General features: G+C 37.5%; 1 protein-coding gene across 1 annotated transcript in view; it reads left to right on the forward strand.

The window, feature by feature from the left end:
* Positions 1 to 22,308, forward strand: part of LOC104471197 (rab GTPase-activating protein 1-like) — a gene marked incomplete at its 3' end in the record, with an annotated part of 40,108 nt that overhangs the window by 378 nt on the left and 17,422 nt on the right. The window contains exons 2-10 of the mRNA XM_010086450.1: positions 1,013 to 1,193; positions 2,426 to 2,636; positions 4,597 to 4,771; positions 5,564 to 5,724; positions 6,558 to 6,668; positions 10,775 to 10,841; positions 12,748 to 12,850; positions 14,595 to 14,754; positions 19,192 to 19,322. Of these exons, the coding sequence (XP_010084752.1) occupies positions 1,013 to 1,193; positions 2,426 to 2,636; positions 4,597 to 4,771; positions 5,564 to 5,724; positions 6,558 to 6,668; positions 10,775 to 10,841; positions 12,748 to 12,850; positions 14,595 to 14,754; positions 19,192 to 19,322 (1,300 nt within the window). The remainder of the gene's footprint in view (positions 1 to 1,012; positions 1,194 to 2,425; positions 2,637 to 4,596; positions 4,772 to 5,563; positions 5,725 to 6,557; positions 6,669 to 10,774; positions 10,842 to 12,747; positions 12,851 to 14,594; positions 14,755 to 19,191; positions 19,323 to 22,308) is intronic.

The raw sequence follows: 22,308 nt of genomic DNA on the forward strand, positions 1-22,308 counted from the left end.
TGGATTTATTATACATTTAGTAAAGGACTAAAAAATTCTTTTCAAAGAATGAGCTTCAGATTAAAGCTTGGGAAATATTCTTTATTTAAGAATCAGAGACTCTGAATCTTGTTATCTTAAAAGCACAAAATCAGGTTGCATAGGAACAGACCACAGGGGCTCTTGGTTTTTAGTTTTTAGTTTAATTTTTTGCTTAGTGCTGCTTTAGGCGTGACCAAGACCTTTTCTAAAAGCTTTCTACCTCTAAATAGCAGAATATTTTAGCATTTGGGTGACAGCTGAGTGGTTAATTACATATTTCCTTACTTGAGTTGCAGTAGCTGATTTACTGGTTTTGGTCCGCTTGGAACAATAGGTATTTTTTCCCCTTGAAATGGCAATAAGTACTTAGCCTGCCTTTGTGTAACTGTTTGGCAGTTAGTTACAGCTGAGGACTTCTGTCTGTATTAAACACTAGCTGCTTCTTTAGTAATTATGTCTGGAAAGAGGTAAGTGAACTGGTGGTAGAATCCATGATGCAACTTTATTATTGGCTGTGGGTTTTCTTTGGTGTGAAAAGCTAGTACTTGTGAAAGGCTGTATTTTTTTTTTCCTAGGGAACGTATCTTGCCACTTTCTTGCTGTTTCCTTAGATTTGCAACCCTCCTGTGTGTGGGACAATTAGTGAAACAAACGGATTGGATATGACTGTGTCCATGTTTCAGCTGGGACAGAGTAAAATTTTCTTTAAGATTAATCTATAACAAAGTCTGTTGATCTTTGTTCTGAATGGAGGATCTAATTTTAAGAGAGCTCTGTAGTTTTTAGATGGATGGTTGTTGGATTAGCAGTGAGAATGTGTGCATTATATGTGATGGGATACTGGATTATTGGATATTGATTTAATTTTGTTGCTTCTTAGTGTGTTGTCTTGTTCAGCAAAGTTTCTTAACTTTTGCTATGAGTAAGACTATATGTTTGAAGAATAAAACTGCAAGTACCTTTAAAAAATGTCATCTTCTTCTGCTTACAGGTATTTTCAAATGGAGATGATCAGCTGGAGAAGGCAATGGAAGAGATACTGAGGGATTCTGAAAAAGACCAGAACAATCTCACTGCTCTCCAAGAAGGTTCCAGTGATGCAGGCAGCCAGGCAACTGGAAGTCAAACAAATCAGCCGTCTTTGCACCTTGTTTTAGACCCTTCTGCTACAGGTATTGCTAAAGTGCTTCCCTCCTCAATCATATATGGCAGTTCTTTTCTTTATGCAATTTCAAGTTAACCTTAAAATTAGCATAAAACTTTCTGGAGCTTCATTCCAAAAGTATACTGGACAGTACCCTGGGGACTCCTCTCCTTTTCTGATTAGCTGAGGATTGTAGACAGGGCTAGATTATCATCAGGTTGATACCCTGTGCTGCTCTGTTTTGGTCAAGATAATTTTCATTTTTGTCTTGGGTATAGATGAGTTAGGATTAAGAATTGTGTAACTTGCTGAATGGACTATAGTTGAGGTAGAGATGCTACTGATGGAGTGTGAGAAGTTTCAGGGCAGTGTTAACTGACAGTACTACTTGCAAATGAAATATACTCTGAGCTAATTCATAAGCTTTCCCACGCTGATTCTGTCACCAGGTATCAGTAAGGACAGCTTTAGATTTGATCTTTGCTAGGAATGATTGTGGTACTTTTCTGGTATTTGAAGTTTTGGTGAAACAGGGAGGACTGAAAGCTTTTTATGTAAACTATATTGTGTATATATTTTATGTAAAATATGTTGTAGCTTTTTTATGACACAATAGCGGCAAAACTCCCAAAAACTCCCTCGAGATCGCCCCTGTCCACAGTGGTGTGATAATGGAAAGCGAACGCTTCTCTTCTGCTGAGTAGAGGAAAAAACAGACCTCCTTTTTCTTCAGCTCCCTGATGGTTTCATGCAGTTGATACAGCTATCCCAGGAAGTGAACCATCTTTATGCAAAATGATAATAGAATCACAGAATGGTTTGGGTTGGAAAGGACCTTAAAGATCATCTAGTTCCCACCCCCCTGCCATGGGCAGGGACACCTCCCACTAGCCCAGGTTGCTCAAAGCCTCATCCAACCTGGCCTTGATGGAGCTTCCACAGCTTCTCTGGGTAGAAATGAGAAGCAGGTATAAGCAAAAAAGAACATCCGGGGAATGGAGCTTAAAGAAAAAATGTGTTCTAGTGCTGCTAAAAAGAATCAAAAGGCAATGTGTCCTTATGCCATAATTGGAAACATGCATTAGAATAGACTTAATGTTCCTATTAAGCTGCCAAATTGATTTCTTGCTATTGGAGCTGGACTTTTGACTCCCATATCCATTCTCAGAAAAAGCAGGAGATTTTGCTATGGAGCTCATTCAGAAAACAATGTGTAAAAATAAAAGTGAATGGTTAAAGAAGTGATTTCTTTATTTTCAGAAATCTCTGCACCAAGGCCATCTTCTCCCAGTGAACCCCTGGAGGAGGACAGCGTACTGTTTAACAAACTGACTTATTTAGGTTGCACAAAGGTGTCTGCCCCCCGAAATGAACTGGAGGCTCTACATGCCATGGCAAACATGAAATCCTCAAGTCAAGCCCCTTTACCTGTAACACTTTATGTTCCAAATATTCCGGAAGGCTCTGTAAGGTAACGTACAAATGTTTCTTTTGTTAGTTGCGCAGACACATAAAAGGTGGATTTTGACTTTCACTCACACAGGGAGGTAGAATTGCTGGATTTGTGCCTAAAGTTCCTGCTGGAAACAGTTATTTTTGAGAAATTCCTCTGAAGCAATAAAATGTATGCTCAAGTGTAACATGCAGTACATTGTTGGTGGTAGCGGTTGCCGTACAGTGTCAACAAAATCATATCTTTCTATCTTCATCTCTGTTCAAATATGGTGATAAAAGATCACTGGAAAGGGAGAGCTGGTAATGCCTGTTTTCTTCCAACCTCCCTAGTCTGTAGTCACCTCCAAGGTAAATGTGTTGACACAGGAGTATTCCATTGGGTTAGCTGGAGGTTTCAGTTCTTCCCTATATGACTCTTCCGTATATGCTGAGGACTTGAGATGCTAGTCTCTATTTCCAGTTTTTGCTATGCCAGTTCTCACCTGTGTCTGCTTCATCATGTATATGCCGATAGTCTCTAGATACTAGAAGACATTTACTTGCCCCATGTGAGGAGGTTTTTTTAATTAGTGATGAGAGAGTCAAGGGTTCTTAATCCAGGTGCACTAAAGGCTCACCTGTAGTGGCCTTGCATGCAGAAGTAGGGAACATCTCAATATTCAGGGTTTTTGTTTTTAAACTCTGATACCAAGATATCTGAAGGATATGGTTAGATCTCCTGTACTCTGCCTATGTATTGACTATCATCTTGTGCAGAAAGACTGAACGACCTTCAAGCACATACGTTTTCTTCCACTTTGCTCTTTAAAATTTTGAAATTTAAGATTTCATTTGATGTTATGGCAACATTTCATTTGAATTAGGAAATGACACTGAATACTTTTATGATGGCAACTGTCACATAGACATGAGATGTTAGGTGTGCTCTACCTATTTTTGTAGCCATTGTGGCCATTCAAGAAGGTTGTTTTGCAAGTGAAACTGCAGGTTCCTTTGATCTTTAATCACAGAGAACATCATTAAGCGCAGGACTGCCTAGGAATCTGCACAGAACTGCAAAGGTGAATCCATGTGTGACAGAGTACGCTCCATCAAAGTTCAAATGACACCAGTGATCCTTGAGGAGTGTTGCCATTCCTGGTATCTGAACACTTGTCACGTGGGTTTCCATTTAACACCTCCCACCAGTATTACAGGATGCTCAAACCCTCTCTGGGCTTTTCTTGCCTTGAGAAGATTAGTCCTTTATTTGTATTGCTAGAGACTTGGGATTCTATTACAGGTAACGTTTATTCACCCTTGATGTGAATGTGCATATGGACAAGTAGCGAAAAGACAGAGGAGAATTGTGTAGCTCTATTATTCTTTAAAACTCACTGTCTAGTAGTCCACTCTGACACCATCATCCATGTTGTCATCCTTAAAGTTTCTGAAATATTCTTTGGGTTCTGAGTTTGAGAGGAGTTTAAAATTTTGTATGAGCCCTTAGATCTGTGATTTAATATTCACCTGAACATGGCAGCAAGCATTTGCTAAGCTGTAGATTTTGATCAATAATGTCTTCTTAATGTTTTCTTAAACAGAGATTTAACTTGTTTTATAATGTTGAATTTTCTTTGATCTTTGTATGCAGATTACATTTTCATGGTTGCTGTGTTTTTTACATTTCTACTTTCGTGTTTTTCACAAACGATTGCAGAGCAGTGATGGTTGTTGTTACTGCGTGATATAGAGATACTATATTTGTCTGTATTATGGAGTATAAAAGAAATTAAGCCAATGTTACAACTAGAAACGTTTGCATCTTAAATTTGGAAAGCCTGACATTTCTGATCCTACTGCCCATCTTGTGTACTTGAATTTAGTAGTAATTACAGTTTAGATACTTGCTTATCTAACTGCAGAAAAGCCTTTTAGGTAGGCCTGTTTGTTTTATTGACTTTTTTCTTTGATCTTCCCTGTTTTTTCCTTGACAGAATAATAGATCAATCAAGCAATGCAGAGATAGCCTCTTTTCCAATCTATAAGGTGTTGTTTTGTGTACGTGGACAAAATGGGACTTCAGAGAGTGACTGTTTTGCATTTACTGAAAGCAGCTGTGGAACAGAAGAGTTCCAGATTCATGTTTTCTCCTGTGAGATTAAAGAGGCAGTAAGTATTAAATGTTGTACAGTGACTGGTAAAAAGGATACAAACAGTATTTTAAGTTTTTCCTGTTGTGGAAATGGTATATAGTGCCTTGAAAAATATGTTAACATGTATATAATGAGTTTCACAGAATATGCAGCTAGTCATACAAGAACAGTAATATAATTTAATTGTTTTCTTTCTTCTTTTAGTATTTCAATAAAATTTCAAATTGCACAGTAATGGGAAGATTTAAAAAGCCTAAGTTTAAGACAAATATTCTGTTTTTCAGGCCTTGTTTGGGTAGGTTTCAGACTAAAGTTGCCGTGTAGACCTCACGGGTTACGAAGAATCATTTTATTATACTCTGCCCTAGATATTTTAGGAAGAACTGCAAGATAGCTTGGGAGAAAAGGGCTTTCTAGGGTGGAAAAATAGAGGTGGAAAAAGAAGAAATCATCTTGGTTTTGACATCTGCAAGAGCAATCTCTAAGCTGTGTTGTTAAGTACACAACCTGAAAAGTACATTGTTCAGGTCCGCTGATGAGTTGCATTCCTAATCTTGTAATATTTATTAGCTTACTAAGCATTACATGAGCAGTGGATATGACCTGAATGGAAATAGATGCTGTTACTGAGTTTACTTTGTTTTTAAACACCCGATCTGAATGTTTTGTGTTATGTGAGGCATGCTTTGTGTTCAGTATAAGAGGCAAGTGACAGTAATTTTGTGACCTTCAAAAACACATCACTGTATCCCATTAAAAATACTCTTTTATTTTTGATAAAACTACTAATTCTTTTGTCTTTCTGCAGGTCAGCCGAATTTTATATAGTTTCTCAACAGCATTTAAACGTTCTTCCAAACAAGCATCCGATCATGTTAAGGACTTTGTTCTTCCCACTCCAGATAGTGACGTGTACACTTTCAGTGTTTCCTTAGAAGTCAAAGAAGATGATGGAAAAGGAAATTTTAGGTAATCTGAATGGAAAGGGAAAAGTAGAGATCTCTCTGAGAAAAGCATATAGCCACTTGCAGAATGCACAGCTGCCATGTTACAGTAAAATTGATTTAGCCTCTTCTCATAAGTAGACGACTTATAAAAAGAAAGCTGTTGCTTTGTTTCTACAGCTTACTTCTCTATTCTGTAAAAAGATAAAAAATCAGGATACCTTTTTCAAGTTAGTTTCTTTTAAATACATGATTTCTGGTAGGGATGCTCAAGGTAGGCCTGTGTAAATGGAAAAAGATAGTAGGAAGGCTGTTAAAGCTTCAGTCAAACTGATTTTCTTGAGTAAGTACAGTCTAGTGGTCTCTTTTTAAAATATTGTTTTCTTTTATAAGCTACTGAATTCTGAATTTGTTGAAATTTAGAAAATGTAAACTTCTCTAAGCATTCCAGGGGAAAGGTGGGCAAAGTATTCTTTGCCTAGCAGTTAATTACAAGATTTTTTTTGAATGGAAGAGAGAGCTGATAACGGTAGTTAATTCTGTGAAAATGTCCTATTTTTATTTTTTGCTTCATAGCCAGTATATAGAGTATATTCTGTCATTTTAAAACCCAAAATACCTCCCATGTTTTTGGATATGTTTGTCTGATAAATCCCCCACACAGGTAGCATACTAAGTGTGAGTGTATAGTCTGTTTTTCTTTGCTGCCAGTTTATTAATTTGTGAATAAAGGAAGAGAAGGTCTCTCAAATGAGTTGAGCCATTAACAGTTTAAGTGGGCTGCTGCTCTCTTTTCTGCTTTTTAACAGTTAATGTTCTATACTTGTGCTAAAGAAACTTGGTTCTTTATTCTTCTAGTCCTGTGCCAAAGGATAGAGAGAAATTATATTTCAAGCTTAAACAGGGAATTGAGAAGAAAGTGGTTATTACGGTAAAAAAACTCTCAAACAAAGAACTGGCCATTGAAAGGTAAGATTCTTAGAAAAATAATGCAGGTTAAGTTTTTGAGAGAACAATATTCAATGTACTTTTCCTTGGCTCTGCAACTTATGTGACAGAAAAAAATACACCAACAACAGAAAATATTATTGCACAATGTAATTTATAGGTGTGGAGTTCAGTTTTAAATTACTTTTGAAGTATTTGTGTGATTTTTAGGTGAAAACAAGAAAACATAGCCTGTAATACTCAAAACTTTCTAAGGTTTTTTTTTCTGTTTATTTGTCTTTTTGGACATGGTGTTAGAATACTTAGGACATTCAAATGCTTTTGATTTTGCTTTCTGTTGGTTTTAGTGCAAAACCATGCATTTATTGTAACCCTGTGTTACCAACATGTCACTCTTTAGTAAGAGTAACCAAGTGAGGTTGTCTGAGCTATGTTGAAACTTGAAGCGTATTAATCTGTTAGACCAATGTGCTGGAACACTGCAAGTGGGGACTCAGCCTGCTGGTTAGAAGAGGCAACCTTTTGGTGGAGTCTTCAAGATGAGTAGGATTCCTTCGTAGTTTTGTTACGATGTGGTTGTAGTGTTTCTTTTCAAGTGATGGGGAAGAGCTCCGGAATGGTTGATGACTCCTGTTGTATTTCCTGGAAATTACATGAGGGGGATCCCTTTTGGACAGTATAATCTGACCTTTTGTGCAAAGCACTTGCACAAGAAGTGGACCATGCATGTGAAGAATAACCATTAGTTAATGTGTTCATTAACAGTAGACTCTTGTACTACAATAGTAGTAGGTATTGTGTTAGTTTAAATTAGGAAATTTATTCTCAATAGCTCGATTTTTAAAAAGAGCAAACGCCACCAGATGGCAATCTTATCAAAAGAGTAACAATAGGAGAATTCAATTTTAGTGAAAAGGGAATTCAAGACGACAACAGAATAAAAATTAAAAAAACCTAACACAAAACTCCCCGAACCGAAGGCTGATCTCTTGACCTGCTTTTAGACTCTTACTTTAAAAATTAAACTAAAATTTTAGACAGGGAACATACAGCAAAATTTTTAATCTTCATTGTTTCGTTTTGTGAAATATGTGCTTTTGCTACTCAAGGGCTTTAAAAAAAATATCCTATTCTCGATGTATTTTTAATTTAAATAATTTTGGCTTCAGAAATCGGTTAATGAATGAACTCTTTTAGGCATTTCTGAATAGCACTTGATTGTTGTTGGTTTTTGCCCCAAAAGTAAAGCTGCCTTCCTTAGAAACTGGCTTTTGTTTTGATGTTGTTTAGGATATTCAGTTAGGATGTTATTGCTAAAGAAATTTGGTCTCTGGTCTAAAGAGTTCAAGAATCTTTGTTCATGGTCTCAGAAGAGTAAACCTGGTCTCACTCGGAGAAACTTCTCACCTGCTGGTGTTCAGACAGGACCTGTGGCTGGGTTAGATTGATAGAGCAGGCTACTCTAAGTTGAGTTACTTTGGCCCTTCCTACCTTTGTGGCCTGTTTAACTTGGGTTTTGCCTGCTTTTGTCTAGGTCAGAGCAGGTAAAGAGATGATGTTCATTGCTGTCTCCCAGGTTTGAGACATGTGTGGCACGACATCGGTTCAGTTCCATAATGTGGGATATCAAGTGTCAGTTATTCACAGGATTGAAGAAGAAAATTCTGGCTAATGATCAGGGGCTTTAAGAAAGTTGTTCTAAAGGGTGAAATAGCCCTTCATTCTGAGAAATGAGAGGACTGAGTCTGTTCTCAATAGAGAGGTGTTTAAATATAGTATGCTACCAGTCGCACAGGAGAGTTAATACCAATTATGTAGTTATAGGTTAGGTTAGAGTTGAGACTGGTGTCCTCGGAACTGATGTACAGAATTTCGGTTGGTTGCTCAGTAGTACTGGAAACTCTTAAAGATCATGTTATCATATTAACTTTATGCCAGTGGCCTTATCCACGGGTAGCATTTGTATTATATAAATGGAAATATATATTAGTGAAGAATAATTTCAGTTCTCTTTTTGCGGGTCTAGAAACCAGTCAAATTTAAACAGAGTAGTGCACCTGCACGTAGCCACTTGGTAGCCAGCTGCAAGTGCAGAAAACCCAACACGTCAGAAGTGGCAGGGCTGAGGCCCACAGTCTATACAGGTCACTTTGAATCCCGGGTGTGAGTTTCATCCTCCTTAAATGGGAGGCTGAATGTGTTGACAGCGGTTTGTGTAAAACATAGATACTCGGCAAGCGAGGGACCTGAACTAATTTGGACTAATTTTGCTCTTTGAAATTAGTGGGAAGAGAAGGCCTGACTCTTCTAGTAGCAGGATGCTGCCAGTCATCATAAGTATCTGCTTCTGGGAGAGGGGTTACTCGTTCCTCCTGCTACTCTTCTGGAAGCGTACTACCCAAAAATTTTGTCTGGCACACATCAGAGCTTGTGTACATCTGAGAGAAGCACAGCAAGAGCTATGATCTGTGAGCTGTTACCTTTGAAAAGCACACATATTTTGCCTGCCTTGGAGTCTTAGCCTTCCAGTTTTCTTTAGGAGATGTACCCGAAGCTAGTGACCCTTCTACTATTAGAAATTATAATCCTCTCAGAGCTATTTCCACTCCGGGAACAAAAAGTAGTCAGTCTACTGTCATATTCTGCTTGGTCTAAATAGTCTTGCAGAGGTGCCTGCTTGTGTGCTTAAACAGAAGCCCTAGTGCCCTAGCTACTTTGTTTGCTTTACACAGCACTGCGTTATGCTATATAGGTAAGTCAGAATTGTTGTCTACTGTTTTATTCACCAGTTTGATTTCTAAGATTCCAGTACTGAGAGAGTATGGAGAAGGAAAAAGACAATTGTGGATGTAAGTTACTGTTTAAATGTAATGAGGTGGAAAATGAAAATCATATATCCAAATGTAATAGGGGCAAATGTAATAGATGGTGTGGTAATTGCTTATTGTAAGACTTCTACAGTTAATAGCATTATTGAAATGATAGTTGCTATTATATCTGTTCATGATACTGTGTGCTCGCCTGAAAGCTGTGAAACTATGCTTTCTTTTGTTGCAAATCTTTGAATGTTCAAGAAATCTCTTGCAATTTATGTTTGCTGAAAAATCTGAGTTTTCACTTGGTTAAGTGGGTTGCCCATATGACAGAACTACTTTTGTTCAGGCTTAGAGAAGATGGGGATGGGGGGCTCTTCTGATGCATTCAGATAGCTGGTGGGAGGGTATGGAGAGATGGAGCCAGACTCTTCTTGGAGGTGCAGAGTAGTAGGATTAGAGTCAACGGGCACAAGTTACTTCCCTGGAAATTCCTCTGTTGAATAAGGCCAGTTGTTGTCAGTACAAAGGAGCTGAGCATTGGAACAGGTTGCCAAAAAAGGTCATTCATTCTCTGTTCTCACGGATGCTCAGAACGTGACTTGACAAGGCCCTGGGCAACCTGAGTTGTGTAGTGCCTTCAATATTCAGAAAGTTTAAAAGTCTGAATGTTTTAAGAATATTTTGGAGTTTTGGGGTTTTTTTTTTGTTTACTCTTAGGAATATCAAGAACATTTTCTTGTTAAATGACTGGACTGGAATTCTGAAGTTCAGGATCCTGTATAATACAGACATTCATTTTTTAAAAATCAAGAATGAAGGTCTAAAAATTGAGCAAATTAGCTTTTTTAAGGGCTCGTGATACTACGTGGTGTTTTCCACCACTGACATTATGGGTGATAGAATGTGTGAATTTGTAACTTTTCGTATGATTGTATGAAAGCCATTTTTTAAACGGACTGGGGAGAGAGTGAATTTCTTCCTGACAATCTCCGTCACTAATGTATAGGGATTGTTGGAATCTTTTAAGCTCAATACTCTAAGCTATCTGTAATTGATTGTTCACAGGTCGGACACTAATTTCTGTCATCTTCATTCGGGAAAATAATTCTGTTGTTGTTTCTATAGTATATATTGTGATGTTTTCTGAGCGTTGCCATAACACTAAAAATAATTACTGAGAAGCTTTTTTTTTAATTAGAAGCAGTAGGTGGTTGTGCCATTATGTTCAAGAAAATAGTTTTATTCTGGAAAGCTTATATCTATCTTTTTTCTTTTTTTTTTTTCTTTTTTCTTTTTTAATAAACTTCACAGATGCTTTGGGATGCTACTAAGCCCTGGACGAAATGTGAAGAACAGTGACATGCATTTGCTAGACATGGTAATACTTAGCTCTAATAACCTGTTTAGTAAGATAGTTGGTTTGAAAAGAGAACCAAACAAAACCCAACAAAACAAACCTCTCATCTATTTGGTTTTGTTTATTTTTTGTTTCTTAAATACTGGGGTTTATGTCTTCAAACTAGAAACAAACTTGTTACATACAATGGACAAAAGATTTCAATTAATGTCAAAACCTGTGGCATCTGGTTTTTGTTCAGTTGGTGATTAGGTCAGCTGACAGGTGGTTGTTCCAAATGACTAAGCTTTCTGTATTAGGTTAAGCACCTTGCCTAAAAATTTAGAGCAAATAATTGTTTTTATATTTGGGCATCGGGGAAGCGGTCTTATTTTTCCAAGGCGCTGAAATCTGCCTTTATTTGCTTCATTTGAATTTAAATTCTTGCTCAGAGTTTGAAGTATTCACTTGTCTTCTACAGTGTTCATTTCTAATCAGTTGTTGCTTGCTTCTAAGGGAACTGCAAAATAATATGATACTTTCTATCTTAATATCAATTTATTTTCACGCTGTGGATAAAAATACAACTATTTTCAAGTCAAGAAGTGCTTGAGTTAAACCAATCAGACATTTTGAGGCTGTACAGTTAGCCCAGTTTTGCCTAGTCCATTTCTTTACTCATGTTGATGATTCTAGCTATCAGTATTTAGTTCGCTTGTCAAACTCTTTTATTTGCCTGTTTATATCTACTAGCTCATTTTTCTGGTTGTATTTGCTGACACTAGTTATGATTTTCCATTTTTATTATTTGATTAGAAAGTTGAATAAATTATAGTGAGTTACGGAGTGTAATGAATTGGCTTCTATAAATCTATACAACACCTTTTTACTGTATGCAGTGTATATTTGAATTCCTGTCTTTACTCCACCTATAATTCTATTTACATTTACACTCCAAGTGCATTTAACTGCTGGATGTAATGGCTTATTAGTTCATTTCTTGACTAGAACGTGTAACTTTGTGCTTTCCTTTCCACTCCCTTTCTTCCCATTTAAATCTGGAGAACTTGGTCACTCTTATTGCTCTACCACAAATTGAATTGCAGAGTAGGAATGTCAGTCTCCTTTCATCTCTAAATAGAGACTGCCAGACAGGCCTGTTGGATCCATGGGAACTGTCCCAGAAAACCTTCAGGAAGCATGTAATTGCCTCATACTAGTAATAGTTCGTATGTGCAGGTTGTGTACACAGATTGTTACTAGCAGGTCTGTAAGAAATATTTGTAGAAGTGACGGATGCGTAGCATAAGATGCATAGCATATGTGGCTATTTTGACTTCATTTGCATACTGTCCTGAAATTTGTCTCTTTAAAACTCAAGTTGCTACAAAGTGAAATTCCAGTCCATTGGCTTTTACGAATGTAGGTTCATGCCTTAGGAACTTGGAGAAAAGCTGGCAGAGATATAATTACAGAGTGGGGAAAAAGCCAGCCTGGCCTTTGGGTTGGAGTTGTTAAGGTCTTACTCTGCTAAGATTATTTTTTTTCTGGACCATTTCTGTATGTACTGTGGTGCTAGTTTAATTTTGTGAAGTCTCTTTTAACTCATCCTTTCCTAACAACCATCTCAGCTGCTCAGAAAGCGGAGTGGCAGATATCCCACCATGCTTTCATGCTTATAATAAGCATTAAAAAATATGTTGATAAACTATCTTGTCTTCAGTTTATTTTGTAATGTTTGTCTTTTTCTCTTCAATGTTTCTTCTTTCTCTCCCGTTTCCCTATAACTTTTCTCAATCCATTATTTCACATTCTTTATTTAGATTGTGTTCTCTAGAGCGAACACAATTTTACTCTGAAGTTCTTAGAGCTGTTTCCCCTCCCCGTGCTCAATCACTTTGATCTCAAACCACGACTCTAATAGAATCCCGTATGTTTTTATTTCTAGGAATCCATGGGAAAAAAAAAAGATGGGAAGGCTTATGTAATTACTGGAATGTGGAATCCTAATGCACCCATGTTTCTAGTACTTAATGAGGAAACTCCTAAAGGTAACTTAATCTAATTTGTATATTTGTTTTACCTGTGTGGGTTTGGTGTATGTATTTTCTCCTGGGAATCATCATGCCTGTGTCCAAGTATGTAACACCATTACGTTCCAAGAGTCCATGGCTAGGAACTTTTCTGTATAAGCATATGCAACACAGAAATGTGAATAATTGTTTGTTGAGCTGTGTGTTGCTGATTTGGAGACATGAAATTAGTGCTTGGGGCTTATGCGTCTGTTGCCTTTTTTGGTCCTAAACATGCAGCAGTTGTTTTCCACCTCCTGTACTCAGCAAAGCTGCTGATTTGGAGACATTAAATTAGTGCTTGGGGCTTATGTGTCTGTTGCCTTTTTTGGTCCTAAGCATGCAGCAATTGTTTTCCACCTCCTGTACTCAGCAAAGCAGTATAAATCCTAGCCATTGCTATTCTCTTTCATTTAGTTTTGAGGTGAGTTGATTACAAGTAGCGCTACATCCCCTTCATCTTGGGGCAGCTGGAAGTGATACACTGAAGTGCTTGATTATATGGCACAGTTTCTTATCACTAGAATTGATGTTCTCTGATGTGATCTAAAAGGTTTGAATGCAAATATGGCCTTTGTTTCCTATCCCAAGGCAGAGCAGCCCACATCAGTTCCGTAAAGGCATATCCAAGTATATACAGCCGGTGTCACTGTTACTGCTGCTGGATTTTCAAATCATAGTATTTCTAGTAGCGTATCGGCAAAACTCTTATTGTGCAGCTTGACGCAGTTTCCATTTTATGATATGACTTTGTGTGTGTTTGGTCTGGTTTGGTTTTGTGGTGGGTGTGTTTGGTTGGTTTTGTTTTTTTTAATGCCCATTTGCCTTTTTAGTCTGATAAGACAAGGGAACCTAGAGATCCATAATGTCTGATTAGAAATATTTATTTTAAAAATCTGTGCTTCCTGCAAGAGAGATATCAGTTGTGATGCAACATGATGGTTACTACCTCTCTCTGTGGTGAATGTTTCCAGAAGCAGCAAACCTTTTCTTGCACTGTAAACCTGCAAGATAACACTTGGACTGTTTCAGTCTCATCCTCTGATCGGTTGATCCCGCATTCTTCTCTACTTGAAAAGCTGGAGTTGTGCTTCAGTATCAGGAAGATGGAGCTATTACAGATTAGGATTACTGATCCATGCTTCGCTTTAAAAATGTTTTGCTGTTCTGAGGACTGTCTGAGCCAGAGTGGGACAAGGAAGGGTAACACATTTTGAGTCCTTGTAACTGACATAGTATGAGCATGGACATAAGAAATTATCTGAAGTGTTTCTTAGTGTTATGAGAGGATTTAGGACAAAGAGTGCTGTAGGAGATCCTTGACACTGATTTGCTATACATCTATATATTCCCTCAGCAGTGTGCTTACACTTTGCAATGTGACCTTATCCTGTGGATGTTCCTTTTGTCTGAATAGGGATCACGTATCTTAATGCTGTTTTCTTTGCCCAACGTTTTACTTCTGTCTTTAAAACAACTTTTTAAACCAAAGACAATACGTATTTATCAGAGTTACTTGGTACACTGTTTAATGTATACTCTTACTCTATGCAACAGGCGTGTAGGGTGTAAAACTCGGGAGAAATAAAATGGGTGCAGTAGGATCAATAATTCTATAGAAGGGGCTTTCTATTTGAACAGCAGTTTGGTTCTGTCATTCATTGTTTTGAGAAATTTGAACTTTGACTGATTTTTCCGTATGTGACTTATTTTTGTGTTTTAGATAAGCGTGTTTTCATGACAGTGGCAGTGGATATGGTGGTTACTGAAGTAGTAGAACCAGTGCGGTTTTTGCTGGAGACTGTTGTGCGTGTGTATCCTGCCAATGAACGCTTCTGGTACTTCAAAACAGAAACTTTTTACATGAAGCTAAAACAGGTATTGTGTGTTTGTTTTTTAAAGAAAGGTGATGCTGGGAGCAATTTTTTTTGTCTGTCTTAATTTGGCGTTTGTAAAAGTTAGCATGGCGCCTGCACCTCAATAGTTTGGTTCTTTTAACTAGTTATTGCTGAGATGCTTAAATGCCTAATGGCTGAGTAGCATATATAAGTGTTCAGTGCCTTTGTAGACAGAATTATAATGGGTCATAAGTCATTGGCTTTGTGGGCTTAAACAATTTTGAACCTACCCTAATTTCATACAGTCTGACCTGTGTGCAGACTTCTTAAGGCAATTCCATTTGACTGGTAAAACTGGGAAATGACTGTCCACTGTAAAATCAACTAATAAGTATCAAAGGGAAGTCCTCACTACTGAGGTTAAAAATGTGAGGGTAGGTAGCTGTAAGAATATAATCAATAAAAGGCAAAGGAACTTAATGTGGAGGTTTGAAAGAGCTGGGCTATTACTATTGTTTTTCCAAAGTATCTGAGAGGGTAGATTTCTTCATGTTTTCAAAAAGAGAAGGTTGGAAGAAGATTATCTGGCAAAGTAAGTTCTGCTGCAGGGAGAAGTTGCCATGTTTTCACCCTTGTGGTTGCTAAGGAGGGTATTAAATGAACTACATTCTTCTCCTTCACTGCCTCAGGGCTTTTTGAAATGTGAGGCTAAGGCCGTTATTGTTGCTGTGATGTATTAAATTAGCATCGTTCATGTGCTTTCTTGCTGATGATTGTAATGTTATGAAATGTTCAAATAGAAGTTAAAGAAATAAGCATTTTTAGCCAAGTCTTTTCTATGAGGTATTTCAGTTTGTCAGTCCCTTGGAGTTTGCCTTTTACATCAGGTTGTACAAACACTGCTTGATTCTGCAGAGGGGAGGGAGTGGTTAAGGCGAAGCTTAGTGCATAGTTGTGCATTCCTTCTGTGTTCTTTCCCAGCCCTGTGCTTATGTGATTAATGTGCATTTATTTCTTCCCCAAGCACTGAGAGATGATATATCCATCTCATTTGTTAATGTTTGTTGAATTTGTCTATTGAGTAGAATGCTAAAGTCTCTTCCGTTTTTGGCATTGTGTGAGGTACATAAAGTATGTATGTCTGCTCGTTATCATTGTAGGATGGCACACAGCTGCATCATCCTGCAGAAACTGTTGACCTGCTTTCGCCAAAGCCTTATGTTGTGGTATTGGTTCAAAAAGTGAACAGCAGAGGCTAACTGTACCATTTACATTGGAATAGTGGTCTGTCGTCTTTGGAGAATGAAACTGAGGAGCAGTGATTTAATTTTACTGAGCCTAATGTGAATATTTGAGTTGTCATCTTCCTGTGAGGCACAGTAACAGGTCCTAAAAACCAAGCTGTGTTGATAATACATGGCAAAAGCCCCACTGTGTTTAACACTTAGTAAGTAAATAAATCTCATGCAATGTTGTTTGTGTATTTCTTCAAGAGATTAGCATAGCAACTTAGAATTTAAGAAAATCTGAGAAAACCAACTGTTATATGCAAATATTGAGAATATCTGCATTTTAAACTTAAAGGGAATTTAAAAAATTACACTCTCAGCTGTTTGATACTTATCTATAATCAGTTAAGCTTTCCTTTTAAATCACTTGCAGTGTTTTAATTGAGTAATATGGATACTTTTATTCTTTCTCACCCCCTATAATGTGACAACATATATGTGTCTCCCCTCCATGAAGAAACACATTCATTTCTTCCTGCTGTAAAATTCTGAGGAGCTGTTCTGTAGATTTTTGGGAAGGGAATGCTTTTAATCTTTGTAATCTTTCTACAAGATTAGGTCCTGATTATGGATGAGAGATTCTCTGGTTGACCCATAGCAAGTCTTTATTTAGCCAGTTGTCAGTTGGACAGTTTGTGTTGTGATAGGTGTTCCTGCAGATACCTCTGAAAAACGCTGCACCTCAGGGCACTCTTACTCCTTGGAAAATAACTCCGCAGATGGCAAGGGATCAGCCGCTCATGAATTTTTGGGGAAAATAGTTGAGCTTAAGTAGACTTGAGGGAATGTAACAGTGGATTAATATCAAATCCTCAGCTCCAAAGATAGATGGCTTCTCTGCACAGGACAGTGAATCCTGTGGTCTAATTTCCTAAAAAAATACAATAATGCTATCAGTCTTTGTGCAAATGTAGCGTGTTTGACTGTGGGTGAGAAATTCAGGCGTGCAGTCTGCCCAGATCTAAGCTCCACCATGCAGAGTGCTTGGCAGGAAACTTTAGACTTGGGCTGTCTCAGCAAGGTGCCCATTTTGGTAAAGAAGCATCTGTTACTGATGTTCCAAAGGGAAGCAAGGGATGAAATGGCATTTTCCTGCAAGGGGTGAGTGAGACCTGTGTGCATTGGCTGAGAAAAATCACAACTTCTCTGAGGAAGGATTCAGACTTAATAGTCTGAATCAAGATTGGTGAGGTACAGTCAGATATGAGGAACGATATAAATGCATGATGCTGTGAGATTTAAGATTGTTGTGTCTATGTATCTATCTGTCTCCCTGTCTCTCACTGTTACTCATCCACATTTTCATCATTAGAACATGATTATCCTTGTAAAGGTGGATTTCTGTAGACAGCAAATTTGTGCTTCAGAAAAAAACCAAATAACCAAAATATTTACATTTTATAGAGATGGGTCTTGCAGTTAACCGGAACACAGGCAAGGAGCTGAAGACTTGTAATTCTTGTAACATACAACAAAATCCATAGTACCTTATGCCTTACTCCCTCAAAAATAAAAGCTATAGTGATGGTAAATAATATTAGTGACATTAATAGTTGATTGATGTAGCCAAGTACTTTGTAATTACTTGATAAATGGTATTCTGTGAGAATAAAAGAGGGATAATGGCTCTAATATTATCCTGCTAAATGTTACAAAGTGCAGGGTATTTATGCCTAAACCCAAAGTTCATTAAGCTGACTTCCTGAGAAGTTCAGTGAGCAAAACTGGCTGATAATTGGAGCCACTGCTTCCAGGGAGTGTCAGCTCTGAAGGAAGCAGATCTGAATGATTAACCTAAAATACAGTAAGAAAGTTTTCTCAGTATAAAATTATTTATATTGTGTCAGTCCAAACAGTCCCTGCTTAAGCTATCCATCTGCATAATTTCACCAGCTTGTTGAAATTGCAAGGGCTGGTCAGCAGTTCATGTGCATCTCCAGTGAAGGTGCCATAGAGTCTTCCAACTTTATAATAATTTTGGTTTTGAAACAAATTGAATATTCTCTGAGATTGTGTTCTTTTTCATGGTTAATTTGATGTTTTTAATATGTTAAAAAAATTATTATAACTGATTAGCCAAGATACCCAAAGGACAAAATAGCACAAAAATTTGAGCTGGTTAATTTAATACAGTCATTACAGTTTTATGCAATTCTCTACAAATAATTGATCACTGCATGCAACTGAATAATAATTGTGTTCAGAACTGTAACTCAGAGGAGAAACTAATACTCCTTTTATTTTAAAACTTCCAACCTTGTCTCTGGTGCTTAAAGTATGGGTAACTAACTTTAGCAATTCCTGAAGAGGCAGATTTGGGAGAAAAACTGCTTTTACAGAACAAAATGCTTTCCACTGAAAATATTCTGACCTCAAATATATATTGTTACAGATACCACATTCAAATTTCCAAGCTAATTTGACTGTTAGAGTGACAGATATACATGATTTGTACACATGTGCACGCACAGAGGCACACATGCACAGACACACAAACACACACACACGTATATATAAAAGTAAGAAGTAAATGAAGGTTAGGCTACCAACACAGACTGTATAGCTAGGTATAACAATACATTTCCCCATGGAAAGGAATATACTACAAGTTATAATCTCTGGAAGAAAGATGAATTTTTCTTGTTTTTTAATGAGTAAAACACTATAAGGAGCTTTTCACAATTTGTGACTTTCAAAAACCATGAGGTTTTGTTTCTTCATTAGTCTTGTCTTCACCTACTAAAAACTCTTACCATTAAATTCCTCCCCCCAGGCATTAGATTCCTGTTCCTGTGATGTTGTTTACTCCAATATTTTTCCTGTTTGTTCTCTCTTTTGCTGTAGTTTCTCCTTGACCTCATCTCATTATAGCTGTATTTAAATTGGAAAGCTTTTTTTATCGTCAATCTGAACGATACTTAAAATGGTTGTTAAGAAGCAGCTTTGGAAATAATGCAGTGTTGTTTGTATTTTCTACCTGTAAAACTCAGAGAACCAGAGCTGTCAGTTTCTGCCAGTGTGTGTATGCCATTGCAAAGAAATCTGAGAGAGTCTTGCTGGAACTATTGTTTAACCTTGGTAGGAGATTTGTTTGTATGTGTCCGAGTTTGGTTTTGGCATACTATTAGAACTGTATTTATCAACAGTAGGGACTAATACATACTCATATTCTGTTTTAGTCTGAAGGAAAAAGCCACACAAGTGCTGGGGATGCAATTTATGAAGTTGTCAGTCTACAAAGAGAATCTGCAAGAGAGGAAGAATTGGTCAGCCCAACAAGTGGAGGAGGGCCTATGTCTTCCCAGGAGGATGAGGCAGAAGAAGGTAAGAATAAATGAGCACTTACAGTTCCCACAGATAGTACTATTATGTTTCTGTTGTTAACTTACTAATTTAATTCTTCCCGTTTATGTCTATTAAAAATACAACAGTTTTGCACAAAAAGATATCATGTAATTTTCTACTAGCAGCAGTTCTTTAATAGTGGCATTTTTACCAACCTATTGTTTGGAGCTCTGTCAGTAGCAGCAGCAGGCCACGCATGTCCATTTTTCTGTGTGCTTCAAGATGTGTTACTGCTGCACTTGTGTGTCCCTTTTCTAGAGGGATTTTCTTCTGATCAGAAGCCATTTGCCTGGAATGTGCTGCTAAAGGACAGCATTGAAATGGGCTTTGAAAGGCAGGGCTTTAAATGCCTCCTTGAAGAAAAAAAAAAAAAAAAAAAAAGGAAAAAACCCCCAAACATACTTGTGGGGAATTCCCCCACCCCCAAACTGTCTGCTTGGCATGTGATTCTTTTTCATTCTCTTATGATTAGGGCTTATCAAAATGTCCTGAGTTGGGGGTTGCTCCTGGGATTCATGGACCCAGTGTACTTGCCTGCCCCTTCCAAAACTAACAGTGTCTCAGTGTCTTTCCCACTGATATTTTTTGCTTGTGTTTTTTTGTTTGTTTGGTTTTCTTTGGAGGCCCTTGGCCTACTGTCCTCTCTTGGTACTCTGAGGGTTGGTCCATAGCATTCAGAATAGGCTCTCAACATGCCATTTTTGGTCTGGATATCTGACCTATCAGAACTTGTGATAGCTTTACAAAATTATTCTTCATATTTTTGACACTGTTCTGTCAGTACTATAAAAAGTCTCACTTATTACAGTGGAAAAATTCCTTCTTGATTCTTACTTATAGATAAGTAGTTGGATATTAGGTTATGCCATATGAATCAGAACCCTGAGATTAACACCGTCAGGAACAGACAAGTACGATTACACGGTTACTTTCTTCCAGTTGCAAACAAAGAACCCCACATATCCCATGTGACAGCAGGCTTACAAAACCCACAGCCAAGTGGTCTTCTGTAAATTGAAAACCTTCTACTTATTCCTGTGAGGGAGCAGGATCGTAGAATCAAAGAATGGTTTGGGTTGTAAGGGACCTTAAAGATCATCGAGTTCCAGCCCCTGCCATGGGCAGGGACACCTCCCACCAGCCCAGGTTGCCCAAAGCCTCATCCAGCCTGGCCTTGAACCCCTCCAGGGATGGGGCATCCACAGCTTCTCTGGGCAACCTGGGACACTGCCTCACCACCTTCAGTGGTGGTTTCAGGAAAAAACTTCCTCCTAATATCCAATCTAAATCTGCCCTCTTTTAGCTTAAAACTGTTACCCGTCATCCCATCACTCCACTCCCTGATCCAGAGCCCCCCCATCTCTCCTGTAGCCCCCTTTCAGCACTGGAAGGTGCTCTAAGGTCTCCCCAGAGCCTTCTCTTCTCCAGGCTGAACAACCTAGAGATGGGCATTGACGGTCACTGTTACTCCCTCCTTTGTATCAAGTACCACTTCTGAATGATAAAAATGCTATCTTCTCTAAAGGAGCTTTTATATTTAGTTGGTATTTGGGATTCCTTTAATATTTATATAAATAATTTTTTCATATTTGACCTCTGGGTCTTGAGGTTCAGTGTAGCGTAGTTCAACATCAGTGGGTGTTCTTTTCCTTGCTGGATGTTTGAGTTGTGTAGTCAGAATGTTTTCTGGAGCTTCCTTCTTAGGGTAGGGTTTAAGTAATACTTGAATACTTTTTTTTTCAATATTGCTTCTTGCTGGGAAGAATAAAGGTGTTCCAGAATTTGATGAATGTAGCACAATTAGTAATAATGTGGATTTGTCCTCTTGATACTATTATAGAATGGCTTTATTTTATTATAGTGTAGAAGTATTCCACTGGGGTGTGAACCTAAGTTTAACTTTGGTTTAGCTTCCTAATGCTAGTTTTCATACTTTAAATGTAGATTACTTCCTAAGAGAAGACATTAAAAATATCATGATGTGACTCTGTTCTCATGGAAACTGCATTTAGAGTTATCTGCCTAGAAGTTCTCTTTCCTAGTGGATATGCAGGTTAAATGAGTCATTTGCAGTTGTTCTAAATAAATCTCTTCATTCTTTTTCTTTCTTTTTCTTTTCAGGGTACTAATTATGATGATGGAAAAAAAAAAACCCTTGAGTTTACAATGACTTGTCTTAGCCTTGGAAGAAGGCTTTTTCTTTTCTTTAATGTTAAGGATGGTAGCTACCGGGCCGTATAGTTTTTTTCTCAGCTTCTAACCTGACTAGGGCAGGTGTGCATTATATGGACTTCACTATTTCATAGGCCAGAGGCTGGTATTCCCATTACAGATATTGAGGATTGTTATCTGTTCTTTTTATTTTTTTTTTCTGTATCCTCATATATATCCTACCTGCCCACAGAATATTGCTTAATTTACTCCAGAAGCACTATATATCGCAGTTTCATTTGTATACGAATGCATGCCTCATTTGCACCGTACCTGATTTGTGTGTACTCTGTGTGTGTGCATACACACAGCTCAGTGGGATGTCTTATGTCATGAGTATATGAATAAAGATGTTCATAAGAAAGAAGGCATTTTTTTTTTCAGTATTCTTGTTCTTTTTGTGTTACTGAAAGGCTAAACAAAATAATGATTTAAAATAATTACTATACTAGTGTTAGGTGTATTCCTTTTCAAGTGTGCAGTAACTGCATACACAAAATTGAGATCATATACTCCCTAAATAACATTCTTAGCTTTTAATATTCTTTTCTCATTTTAGCTTTATTTTTCGTCTGAACAGATATATAAGAAAATCAAGATCTTTGCAAAGATTGTGCAATAGCTGGTCAGAGATCTTTCAGGTCAATCTCAATTTTTTTTTTTTTTAATCTTTAATAGTGTAATAGATATTTCTGGCAACCCAGTCATCTAAGGTTCCTTGCTTTGGAGATAATAATTTTAAAAATATAATTAA

The sequence above is a fragment of the Pterocles gutturalis genome, unplaced genomic scaffold, assembly GCF_000699245.1.
Source record: "Pterocles gutturalis isolate BGI_N339 unplaced genomic scaffold, ASM69924v1 scaffold6146, whole genome shotgun sequence".
In the NCBI taxonomy this organism is placed as follows: Eukaryota; Metazoa; Chordata; class Aves; order Pterocliformes; family Pteroclidae; genus Pterocles; species Pterocles gutturalis.